At 51.3% G+C, this 12786-nt stretch overlaps 5 protein-coding genes across 5 annotated transcripts; 3 read left to right on the plus strand and 2 right to left on the minus strand.

Annotated features, from left to right (window-relative positions):
* Positions 1–70: 70 nt before the first annotated feature.
* Positions 71–833, minus strand: CKB2 (casein kinase 2 regulatory subunit CKB2; the record flags this gene model as incomplete). Its single annotated transcript, XM_076685906.1, has 2 exons — positions 71–711; positions 788–833. 2 exons carry the CDS (start codon positions 831–833, stop codon positions 71–73), a joined length of 687 nt encoding a protein of 228 aa, XP_076539882.1.
* Positions 834–925: 92 nt separating this feature from the next.
* Positions 926–3970, plus strand: HIR2 (Hir2p; the record flags this gene model as incomplete). Its single annotated transcript, XM_076685907.1, has 3 exons — positions 926–962; positions 1040–1114; positions 1170–3970. 3 exons carry the CDS (start codon positions 926–928, stop codon positions 3968–3970), a joined length of 2913 nt encoding a protein of 970 aa, XP_076539883.1.
* Positions 3971–4581: 611 nt separating this feature from the next.
* Positions 4582–5343, plus strand: TRVA0_030S01266 (uncharacterized protein; the record flags this gene model as incomplete). The annotated part of the gene is made up of 1 exon (XM_076685908.1): positions 4582–5343. One exon carries the CDS (start codon positions 4582–4584, stop codon positions 5341–5343), a length of 762 nt encoding a protein of 253 aa, XP_076539884.1.
* A 600-nt stretch (positions 5344–5943) lies between these two features.
* Positions 5944–10301, minus strand: RPO31 (DNA-directed RNA polymerase III core subunit RPO31; the record flags this gene model as incomplete). The annotated part of the gene is made up of 2 exons (XM_076685909.1): positions 5944–10077; positions 10128–10301. The coding sequence occupies 2 exons, from the start codon at positions 10299–10301 to the stop codon at positions 5944–5946; spliced, it is 4308 nt and encodes a 1435-aa protein (XP_076539885.1).
* Positions 10302–10555: 254 nt separating this feature from the next.
* Positions 10556–10901, plus strand: SEM1 (proteasome regulatory particle lid subunit SEM1; the record flags this gene model as incomplete). The annotated part of the gene is made up of 3 exons (XM_076685910.1): positions 10556–10643; positions 10695–10803; positions 10859–10901. 3 exons carry the CDS (start codon positions 10556–10558, stop codon positions 10899–10901), a joined length of 240 nt encoding a protein of 79 aa, XP_076539886.1.
* Positions 10902–12786: the final 1885 nt, after the last annotated feature.

The following is a 12786-nucleotide window of genomic DNA, read 5'->3' on the forward strand; positions in this document are numbered from 1 at the left end:
AGACAACAAATTCATTAAGCAAAAACGTGACCAGAACGAGTACAATAGATTAATTAGAGGGGGGAAGGGATTACCGAGCTTTGTGTTCAACAACTGCCAAGCGTTCTTCCTGCTCTAGCCGCTTGCGCTCCTGCCAACGCGCCAGCTTGGCATTGCGGTGGATTTTGAACCCGAAAATGGTGGGTACGAACCGGTCGCTCGATTTGGATGGCACGAGCTGTGGGTACACCTGGAAGAGCATTCCCGGGAACGAGGTACCAAAGTATGCTCCATCGATCCTTGAATGTCGCGAGGACTTGGGGTTATACAGATCCTCGCACTTAGGGCAGTATAGCTTGACCGTATTGGTCCGGGGCTGGTCCGAGAGACCAATGGGTAACAGCGGCTGCTGCTGGCAGTATACGCGCGGACATATGCCGAAATCGCAGTTACGGTACTTCTCGAGCATCTTCTGCAGCCCACGGGCCGTTAGAATGTACCTAGCGTGCACCAGCCCGTAGAGGTGCTGGGCCATTGTGTCGTAAAGCTCTCTTTCTTCATCCTTGCACGGGGTGTCGAAGTTGTCGGTGATGATGTCTATGGCCTGTTGCATGCAGCTGACCTCGAGGTTGAGGCCTGTCAGGTTGAATCGGTCTGTGATGTACTCCGTGTCGATGTCGCAAAAGTACTCATTGCCCTTGGCCCCCAGGAACCAGTCGATCCAGTAGTATTCTACGCCCGTTAGCCCAGATCACACAAGATCAAATCATCAATATTGCAACACCCGGGAAAAAGTGATTTGACATACCTGAATAGCCCGAGTAGTCAGACCCAGACTCGTCCTGCTCCGCCATGGTGCTTGGTGGTTTGGAGAGTCGGAAGGTTTTTAGGTCCCAAGCAACCCAACCTCCGGACGCGACATCACCATCCACCAGAATAGACGAAGATGCATTTGCTGAAGCCGTCCTGGCTCGTACATGCTGGTATGTTTTTTGGAGTGTTTCTATTTTGTATATAAGTTGTGATAATTTGGAGTTGACTAATATTCAACCTTTTCCAGATGAGAACCGAAAATTCGAGATTTATTCAGTAAGCCTGTCGCCTGATGGCGAACGACTGGCGTCTGGAGGCCTGGGTACGTTTGATTATATATTTGCCAGGGTGTTGATGTGCTGGGACTAACGGTGTAGATGGAAAGGTGCGGGTGTGGTCGACCAAGGCCGTGTATGAGTCGATCTCCGGTGACAATGGCAAAGTAACCGGCCCCAAACAATTGTGCTCAATGTCGAATCACAATGGTGCAGTGACGGTGGTACGGTTCTCGCCCAATGGCAATTACCTTGCTTCCGGTAGCGACGACCGTGTGGTTCTTATTTGGGAGCGTGATGATACGCGGGTACCTCGTAAAGAGTTTGGACACCAGGGAGAAGCCGATTCCGAGGCGTGGGTGGCCCGTAAGCGGCTCATTGGACACGATAATGATGTTCAGGACCTGGCGTGGTCGCCAGATGGGTCGATTCTGGTCACGGTGGGGCTGGACTCTTCTATTATTATATGGAGCGGGACAACGTTTGAGAAGCTCAAGAGGCTGGATATTCACGCGTCGCACGTCAAGGGAATCACGTTTGATCCGGCCAACAAATACTTTGCCACAGCTTCGGACGACCGAACGATCAAGATTGTGCGGTACCACCGAGTGTCGGCCAACGATATGACATTCTCCGTCGAGGCGACCATTTCACAGCCGTTTGAGGGGTCGCCTCTCTCTACGTACTTTAGACGGTGCAGCTGGTCGCCTGACGGGAACCATATTGCTGCGGCAAACGCGACCAACGGGCCGGTGGCTACGGTGGCTATAATCAATAGAGGTACTTGGGACAGCGAGATAAGCCTGGTGGGCCACGATGCACCCTGTGAGACTGCGTCGTTTTGCACGCGGGTGTTTACGTCGCAGAAGGATGCCGCGAAGAAGGGTGAGGAGCGCGATTGTATTCAGGTCATTGCTACGGCTGCCCAGGACAAGACGCTGGCTATTTGGAACACGACGAACCCGAGACCGCTGCTGGTGGCTCGTAATGTTGCCGATAAGGCGATTACTGACATTGTGTGGACGCCCGATGGGTCTAAGCTGTTTGCCAGTTCACTGGATGGAACCATTTTAGTGGTTGTGTTTGATGAAGGAGAGCTGGGATGGCCGTTACCAAAGGAGGAGGTCGAAGGGCAATTGACCAAGTTTGGCGGGACGCGAGATGCTATGCTAATCCCGGAGTCTGTGGAGCAGGTAGAACTGGAAGAGAAGATTGGCAAAAAAGAAGACGAGAGTGAGAAGAAGCTGGATATGATTATGGGTGGTGGTGATAATACCACTACTGGGTTCAACAAGTCTTCGACCAACAGTCCAGCTCCATCTGCTACTACTACTACTACTACCAATGGGGCCAATTTGGCAAGCACGAACCCTGCTACTACTATTTCGTCTGCCTCTATGTCTTCTGCTACCATTTCTTCTTCTACTTCTGCTACTACTAAGGCCAATGGTGCGAATACCAACGCTACGAATACCAATGGCGCGACTACCAATAATGCCAAGCCACAACCCCTGCAAATACCAAAGGTTACCCAAAAAGTTACAGTCACCAAAGAAGGCAAGAAACGAGTGGCACCTCAGCTCATTTCGCAGTCCACTATCCAACCGACGCAACAGCTACCCCGCCAAGTGTCCCACCCCGAAGTAAACATCAACGTCATGGAAATGTCCAAACCCAGCTACGCACTCCCCAAAGGAGGCGTTTCCTCGCTCATCATTGGCAGCAAGCGCAAACACGACGACGAGGACGGAAGCAAAGCAGAAGGAACCGAAGCGGCCAAGAAGAAAATCGAAGAAGTGCCCGAGTTCATGCGCCCCGCCGTCGTGTCTCCAGCAACCACCGTTTCGCAGGTCCGCCTGGGGGTCCCCAAGGTGCGCACTTTCTTCTCCACAACCCCCGCAGATAGCGTGCTTGAAGTGCGCAATGGATCCGGCGAGGCCGAACCCTCCCGCGTAGTGGTCACCAAGCATGGCCAGGTAGTGTTTATTGACTTTCTACCCCGCCATGGGCACCTCGCGACAGGCGATGCAGCCGTGTTCTGGGCAGTCAGCACCGAAGATGGCGTCATCAACGTATATTCCCCCGCGGGGCGTCGCCTCATGCCGTCAATCGTTCTTGGCACGAGCCTGACCTTCCTCGAGTCGCAGGGCCCCTATCTGCTCGCAGTAACGGCGACCGGCATGGTTAACGTGTGGAACATAAAAGAGCGCCGCGCTTTGCACCAATCCGTTTCTTTAGCCCCCGTACTCGACAATGGGTTCCGTTATGCTGAGAGTGGACTCACTAAAGCCCCCTCGGTGACCCAATGCGCTGTAACGGCCTCTGGAGCAGTCATTGTCACGCTAACTTCGGGCCAGGGCTTCACGTACAGCGCTGATATGCTGGCTTGGCACCGCATTTCTGAAGACTGGTGGACGGTGGGGTCGCAATACTGGGACACGAGTACTTCGACCCAAGTAGGTGGCATCGTCGGGCTTGCCGAACGGCGTACTAACCAGGAAATCATGTCTAAAGGCCGTGGAGGCTATCTTCAGCGCATGGCCAAGACGCGGATGTTGCAGGAAGGGTACGAAGGGTTCGAGACGGTCGTATCAATTGCCCACCTTGAAAACCGGCTTGGCGCTGCTGTCATGCTGGGGTCCAAGCACGAGCTGCGCCAATTCCTGGTGGTCTACGCGAAGCGACTTACGGAGGAGGGTCTGGTTGACCGCGTTGACGAGCTGTGTAGAGAGCTTCTTGGGCCCACCACCACCTCCGTATCAGGCGGGGCTCCTGAGTGGGACAGTAAGCTGTGCGGCATAGACAAGCACGACCTCTTAAAGACTGTCATTGAGGCTGTCGGATCCATGCGCCAGGTGCAGCGAGTCATTAGTCAGTACGCGCGCTTCATGGGCCTATCATAACCCGGCCAAATCTTTTCATCCCTCAATTCTGAATTCTGCGGGAACTTTTCCGATGGGTCTATCATATCATTTGTCGTCCTCAATTTTTCGGGCCGAATGATATACAATGGGACCCCCTGGGAACGGTCTGTGATTGTGCAAATTAACGTTTGATAGCACGATTAAGATCTAGCTCAGGGAGGGAAATTGGAAATTTTGTATTTGGTACAGGACATGCATCAAGCATGCAGCTGCCTTTGGTGATGCATCTGACGGGTACCAAGTCAAACGGTGGTGTACGCGGCGGCGGATCGGAGTTTGAGTACACGTAGGAATCCAAACTACCTACCTCCTTGGCAAAAAAGCCTGACAAGGGTGAAAAAGCTTTGGGATTCAAAAACCCCATGGGTTAATTGGTCCTCGGTAGAACCAATCCAGTCCATTGAGCTTATTCTATTTTTGAAAGCGCATACCGTGCAGAGTGCTGCACTGCGGAGATCTGCCAAAACCGCCGGCCATCCCATTCCGGTAAGCTAACTGAGATTCCTGTTTCTGCCCCCTGTTGCAGCGCAGGTTTAAAAGAAGCAAGATTCCATTCCTATTATTTCGCGAAATTAAAGACGGGTTGTTAAATGTCGGTGACGGTGTTCGACACGTCCCTGGGGAACAATTTCACCTCGGCGACGTGCCCCCAGTTCTTCCACGAGTTCACAGCCAACTCGTCCTTCAATGACTGCCACCCCATGTCTTTTTATCTCCAAAACTCCCAGTCCTACATCCGGCAAGTGCGCAAAGGGCTCTCGTCGCTAGAGACCATCCTCAACAACGCGTGTACCGTAGACCAGACGAAATGCACCAACCTTATGAACGATCTCGACCGCCAGCTGCTGGACAAGTGCAGCGAGGACTACTCTGAAGGGAACCCCGTCGTCTACGCGGCTCACCAGGACTTTCTGGCCTATGAGATGCTGTTCAAAGTCACGTGCCTGCCAAACTACGCCAAAAACGACTCCAATGCCAGCTACTGCTACTCGGATGCCCTTTTTGGCAAGGAATCGGCGGTAACTACCAATGCTTACCTGTATTTGTTACCACTAGGCACGGAGTACCCGCTGCTCAACATATCAACGGGGCTCATGGAACCTTCTTGTGGCAAGTGCACCACCCAGACGATGGCGGTCTACCATTCATACACGGGCCAAACCAACCAGTCTATCACCAGTACATATCCGAAGGCTGCCAAAGCAATCAACAATGCATGCGGCGCCGGTACCGTTAATGAAACAGTGAACCGCCCAGTGCAGACAAAGCCGGCAAAGAACGCCGCGTCCCACCTTGCCCCCAGCCTCACCACCCTGCTAATCCTGATGATTTTTTTTATGTCTAATGTCTAATGAGCTTTTAATGAATATATTTGATCCCGTTTTACTTCAGTAGTTTACCTATTGAATGGATTGTATATGGAAGGGGGATCTTCCCATTGATGCAATTAACATTCCCCATCGTAGATCCCGTCCAAAGCAGATCTCCGTCGATCGTGGCTCTCCCGCATATACGTGTTGTTCCAGATCGCCCCTCTCATGGGTTCATTCTTGCCTTTGTAAGCCTTTTTGACGGAGATTCACCTGCACTCCACGTAATCATCCACCATACACAGCCTCAGGGGGCACAGTTATCTGATCCTCTCCGCGGAGCCCAAGGGCGGGTTGGGGGACTGGCCCCCCTATAATACTTCAGCGGAGTGTATTCGAGGGCCAGCCCTCGAGCTCCCGTAGTTGGGGGCTGTGCCCCCAAACCCCCCGTATCTCACTTAGGTTATGCTGGTAACAACGTAACTAACATTGCGGTTACGGGACCCCCAACCTGTAACAAAGTGTAACAAAATACTCCGTTACAGATCTCCACGTAGCGGAGCCCCAGGGGGGGTTTGGGGGACTGGTCCCCCCAATTACATTAGGTAGAGAATTAGATGGTAATGGTTCAATTAATCGTGATTATTCGTTATCTAGTTCATCGCACAGCTCTTCGAACAAGACCGGTTTGGTCGACTCGTTCTTGTTGGCGAGCGGCTTGACTACCTTGAAGGCGCCGGTTCCCAGCGACATGGTTCGTCCGAGAATAATGCATTCCGACACACCTTCAATGGCATCCGTCTTCATGTAGAAGGACGCGTCAAACAAGTGGTCGGTGGTTTTCTCAAAGGACGCCAGCTGGAGCACCGAGTCTCGCATCTTGGCCAGACCGAATCGAGTGATACCCAGCACCTCGCCCTTGAAGGTCATCACGTCACCCAGCAGCTGAATGTGTCGCGGATCAACAGACATACCGTGAGAACTCATAGTAGTGTCGATTTCGTTGATGATACACGCTCGAGCAGCCTCAATACCCAATACTTGGAACGCCTCGAGAACGTGGTTAGTCGTCGTCTTGACACCGACAATACCATCAGTGGTCATAACGTCTCGCAGACCGTATCCTTCAACAAGCAGCTCCTTCTTGTTGTCCTTATCACGGATATTAATAACCGCTCGCGAAATCTCAGGATAACCCTTGACTACAACTTCTGGAAGCGCCCGTCGCAGCAGCTGTGCTCGGTAGTACATCTCCAGCTCAATGGAAGTAGCGTTCTTGCCCGTGCCCGGGGCCGGCGGAACTACCTCTACGTGGATCGTGTCGTTGCCAATGACTCGAACATCACCGTAGCTGATCTTGAGTTTGGGGGCCTGGGAAATGGCCCGGGCAATGTCGCTGATAGTGACTTCCAGCCGCAGCCGCTCCACTGTCTTCCAGTCAATGCGCATGCCGATGTGCGCATTATGCTCCATAAATACGTCCTCCATGTACTTGACAATATCCTTGAGATGCGTCTTTTCAATTCGGCCCTTGATCATTCGCGCAACTCGCTCGTCTTCGTCGTTCTGCAGAACAGCAGTGATAATTGGCGTCGAAATAGTCTTCGAAGCGTTCATGATTTCCTTGATTCGCGGCACACCAAGCGTAACGTTCATAGATGCAACACCGGCAAAATGGAAAGTCTTCAGCGTCATCTGCGTACCGGGTTCACCAATACTCTGGGCGCCAATTGGTCCCACCGCTGTGCCAGGCTCGACCTTGGCTCGGTGGTACTTGACGAGACACAACCTCAAAAACTCCAGGACAAACGGCTTCGAGATCTTATACACCTGGTTGACAGCAATCTTGTTGGCTTCTGGAACGAACTCATCAAGATCAACATCAGCAAGGTCCCCTTCAGGCCGCTCAAGAAGCGCCTGCATGTTACGCCGACTTCGCACTCGCCCAAGGTCTTCTGCCCTGCTGCGGATGAAGTCCCGCACTTCCTGGTAGAAGTCACGCTGCGGGTCTTGTTCATCAACGTACTCCTCCAGCTTAGCTTCCTCACCTTCCACGAGGTTTCCGAGGTTATCCCGTCGCAACAGCCGCTCCTCACGTGGCTTGAGAACGGTTTCTGCAAGCTCGGCAATTTCGTACGGTTTGAGACCCTCGTCTTGGTTGGAAAAGGTAATGTTAAACGCGTGCTCCCACGTTCGCTTGAAGTCCACCGGCTTGGCATCGGCCTCCATGTTGAACGGATCAAGACCGTCACCTCCATAGTTGAACTGGACAACGGCATTTGACGACGTTCGCACAGTCTCATCGTACTGGGCAGACAGGTCTTCCAGAGATTTCATCAGCCGACGCGACATGTAACCAGTCTCAGCGGTCTTGACGGCAGTATCGACGAGACCTTCTCGGCCGGAAATGGCGTGGAACAGGAACTCTGGGGGAGTCAACCCGGAGTAGAAAGAGTTTCGCACGAAACCCTTGGAGGGAGGCGACTTGGAGAACTTCTTGAAATGGGGCAGCGTTCGGTCCTGGAAACCATCCGGTACTCGAGAACCGCTGATAATCTGCTGACCGACGACCGCCACCATCTGCGACACGTTAAGCGTAGAACCCTTGGAACCACACGTGGCCATAATAAGCGGAGCGTTGGACTTCTCCAGCTCACGAATGCACACATCACCGACTTCTTCTCGAACCTTGGAGAGAAGACCACCAATCTTGGCCTCAAGAGTCTGTTCTTCGTTGCAACCAGGCTGGGTCTGCAGAGTACCCTGTCGCAGCTGCTCGATAAGGTCTTCACACCTTCGATATGCAAGCTCAACCAGATCATCTTTCATCTCATTGAGCTTCTTACCCGGCGTAACGTCGTTGATACCAATGGAGAAGCCGCGATTACCCAGCCATCGGGCACACATCTTGGCCATTCGGTTCATAGCAGTGGCCGCCGCATCTGGACCATAGTCACGTAGAATTGCAAAAAATACAGAGTGCTTCTTACCGTCACCGAGAGTACTTTTGTCCATGGCACCGCACAGCACCTGTGATCCACGGATGACGACATAGCCATCATTAGGCGACATCTCTGGCGGATAGCCCTTGGGTGGCGCATGGAAGGTCTTGTTCTTGGCTTCGAGGTTGATAACTACATTGGACTTCGAGTTGGGCTTGATGAGCAGCGAGAAAATCTGCTTACCAGTCCACAGCTGCACTGGCTTCCAGATAGCAGGCGGCGGAATGTCAAACTGGAGGTCAGCATCGGCCATCATGGCCAAAAGCTCGCAGAATGCAGCCCGGTCAAAGAACTGGTCCTTCCGCGAGATGAGGTAGGAGCCCGTAATGAAGTCCTGGGTAGCGGCGATAATTGGTTCGCCGGATTTTGGAGTGACAAGGTTGTTCTTGACACCCATGAGGTTAATTGCCTCTGCCCGCGCTTCTTCGGTCTGAGGTACATGCAAATTCATTTCGTCACCGTCAAAATCGGCATTGTAAGGCGTGCAGACACACTCGTTGAGACGGAAGGTACGCCACGGCCGGATTTTTGCGTAATGGGACAGGATGGAAAGTCGATGCAGCGACGGTTGACGGTTGAACAGAACAATGTCGCCGTCCTCGAGGTGGCGCTCGACGATATCGCCAATATTAAGGTCTCGCGCAATGTCATCCTTGCGGCCGTACCGCAGGTTACGTCGCACTACTTCGTTCTTTTTGAGTACGTAGTTGGCACCAGGGTGATTCAGCGGGCCATTGGACACAAGCGCCTTGAGCTTCTCGCGGTTGTACTGGGTTACGCGCTCGGGGTAAGTGAGAATCTTGGCAACTCGGTCGGGGACCGCCACCTGGTCCACACTCAAGTTGGGGTCTGGCGAGATTACCGTTCGCCCGGAGAAGTCGACTCGCTTACCGGACAGGTTACCTCGGAATCGGCCCTGCTTACCCTTGAGACGCTGGCACAGACCTCTAATAGGCTTAGCAGTAGCCAGAGTCGGGCCCGACGGGGTATCTGCGTTGATATAGAGTGCCAGGGTCAGTTGCATGAAGTCCCACTGCTCCATAAGGAGCGAAATATGCGCGCCTTTCTCGAGTCCTGCCCGGATCATACTCGAGGCGTGAACGACATCTGCCAGCTTCACAGTGAGATCGTCCTCGTTGGAAGCCGTATCCTGCATGACAGACGGACGAATACACACTGGTGGGGCTGGAATATAGGTCCAAATGTACATTTCTGGCCGTCCCTTGGCCGCATCCATACCCAGTAGTTCGCAATCAGAAGGTACAATCTCGCGGAACAAGTTGTATACCTTGAGCGGGTTCAGGTCGTCCATTGCCCGTTTCAGAAACTTCTCAAGGTCATTGCTGTTCTTAATGGCCTCCTCGAACGACTTGTCGAACTCGACCTTTTCGTCTGGAGTCTTCTTGCCCACCCACCGGAACTTGTCGTGAATGCACTTGAGCGGACCCACTTTCTTGACGACACCGTTAATGCTACCGCACTTGAGGCAGGTTCTCTGCTTTTTGCACTGCTCATTGATCTTCTTGAGGATCTGCATGCGCCGCAGGTTGTCAATGCCTGGTCTTCTCAGCTCCGCTAGGAACTTTCGCTTGTCCTGTTCGGTCAGCAGAACGGCAGAGCAGTCCTTGCAGATGTTCTGGAGAATGCCAATGGTCTGCTTGAAGTATCCAATGTGGAAGCACGGCAATGCTAGCCTAATATGGCCAAAGTGACCCTGGCATGTTGCCAGTCGACCCTGGCACGTCTTGCATTCGGAGAAGTTATTCGACACACCCTACTACAATTAGTTTCAATGTTTATCTAACCTTTGTCTTTTTGACTTACCATTCGCGTGTCGATGGCACCATTTTCGTAGGGGATTCGACCTTTGGTCAGATCATAGAGATCCTTTTGCGAGATCTCAACGACGGACTCCTTGATGATCTCCTGGGGCTTGAGCACCCCGAAATCGATATCCTTGATGTATCGCGGTGGATCGTCCACCACGCTCTCCTTCATCGTAATTCCTCCTCTCTGCCTATTCCTACAGGGCAAAGCGACTCTCACTCACTCACTCAAAGGGCGGAAAATAAAAAAAATTGGATTTTTCATTATCGATAACGCGGAGCTCCGATTAATTAATTAAGCCGGCCCTAATTAATCTTGGCTCAATTACCATCTCCCAACGCGCGCGCGTCATCACCAAAAACGACTGGTTGCCACCAAACGCCATCTCGAGGATTGACACACGAAGTCCGCCAATACAGAACACAATGTCCAGTGCACCAGATAAGACGAAGGAGGATAAGAAGTTGGTATCTTTGGAGGAGGATGACGAGTTTGAAGATTTTCCAGTAGAGGGTATGTATAATTTGTTTGGGGGTGGTAGATCGGTTGTTAACGTTTGAATAGACTGGGGTCAGGCCGAGACCGAGATTGCAAACGAGTCAGAGAACCAGCTCTGGGAAGAACAATGGGATGACGACGATGATGTTAACGAGAACTTTGCCGAAAAGCTGAGGTGTGTATCGTTATGTTTGGTGGCATTGGGAGATGACTAACCGTGTGTGATGTAGGGAAGAGGCCAAGAAGATCCAAGGCGAGCCAATGGCTCAGTAATGCGCATGATTGTCTATATTTATACATACCTTTTGTTAATTTCGTCCATTCGCCATTTTTGTGGTAAAAATTTCGGTCACTCCTGGTAGCATTGATATTCGAGGGCCAGCCCTCGAACTCCCGTAGCTCCGCTTCGCGGAGGGCTCGTAGACTCAGCTATATTTATGATCTGTACATGTAAGGCGAGACTTTATCATTTCTCGATGCGCCATTCTACCGCTAGTTTCATGATTTGGAGATATAGCCAGACTCCCGTAACAACCTTTTCGTTACGCCCGTTACAACCTCCCCAATTGTAATCAGTAACACTACCTCCTACGCAGTCCCACCTTCGTTTTGTAGTGGCTCGCGCAGCGAACCACTTCGTAACCTGTAACAAAAACTCCCGTAACAACGCGTTACAAATATTTCCGTTACAGACCAGCCCAAATCTCCGCGCCGCGGAGCCCCAGGGTTTAAAAACTCTCAATTCTCAATGAGCCATTCTACAGCTACCTGTAGTTTCATGGTTTGGAGATAGAGCAACTGATGACCAAGAAACTCCTAGGCGAAAGTCTACTCAAATGCCTGAAAATATTCGATTGATCCAAATGATCAATTTTGCACATGATCATAGAGAGCACTGAGCTCCGTTACAACAGATCAATTCAGATAATTGGTCGCTTCGTAACAACAAGTACGGGGGGGAGGGGCATGGTAAGCGCTGAGTAAGCATTTTTCAGACTCTCGCGAGAGCCAGGCATATGAACGCGACGCGTCGCGTCACTCCCAAGTACCGGTAATGCAGCAATTCAAGTTTGTTTAAGTTTGAAGCCCGATCCCCGGTCTCATAACTTCCAAAAAAATGCCGGTGGGTCTATTCAATGCCCCATGTATCATCACTGTGTCCTGCCGTTACAGTAGTAACAGCATTTTACACTTTTCTCGAGTGATCCACGAGTTAATTTTGGGAAATCATGATTGATCCTCAAATTACGTTTGGGGAAATCACGATTGATCCTCAATTTACGTTTTAGGGAATCCTCAAGTTGTAAGAAATCACGATTGATCCTCAAATTATGTTTTAGGGAATCCTGCGCCAGGTCGCTTCAAAATTTTAAAGTTTTATAGCTTATCGTATCAATTCAGCTTTTTCAATCCAAAGACCCCAAGGAACTTTATCAAAGAAATATGGGAAAGTACTGCGCAATCATTTGGTTCTTCAACAGCCGACGACTAACCAGTTTTTTGCGAACTCACGGCACTGGAGGCGGCGTTGGGGCAGGCCATAGGCGAATTCTGCCGTCGGCGGTACAACCGTCCCATTCAATTGCGTACCGACTCGCAATATGCGGTAAACTGTTTAACCAAATGGTGCCACAAGTGGGAAGACAACAGCTGGACTACTAAAAATGGGTCCCCTGTAGCGCATTCCGGACTAATCCAGAAAATCCGGCGCATGATTGATCAGCTCGACAACACATATGCTCGCAGAGGGTACGATGCCCGAGTCCAAATCAGCTATGTCCCAGGACATAGCGGCGACCCGGGCAATGAGGCAGCGGACAAGTTGGCAAATAAGGGGGCCGAGTTAGCGTACGACCACTTCTGGAGCTCCTCTTCTGATTACTACTCTTCTGATTCTTCCGATTAACTAATATTGGGCATCTTGCACATTTCCTATCTTTTCCTGTACTAAATCTGTTATAGTGCAATCATATTCTTCACCTAACTGTTCACTTAATTGTGTGCTTTTCTACTCTATTGAATACACGTAGTTCGTCAACCTGATATTCACATTAGGTGAATGTTTTATGCGTAATCACCGGGGATATCGTGGGTGCTTCCAACAAAAGCGTTTTACGACATTAACGTTACCGGTAGCTAATATATTGTGAAATCATTA

Source organism: Trichomonascus vanleenenianus (assembly GCF_965637985.1).
Source record: "Trichomonascus vanleenenianus strain CLIB 3782 genome assembly, contig: TRVA0_030S, whole genome shotgun sequence".
NCBI lineage: Eukaryota > Fungi > Ascomycota > Dipodascomycetes > Dipodascales > Trichomonascaceae > Blastobotrys > Blastobotrys vanleenenianus.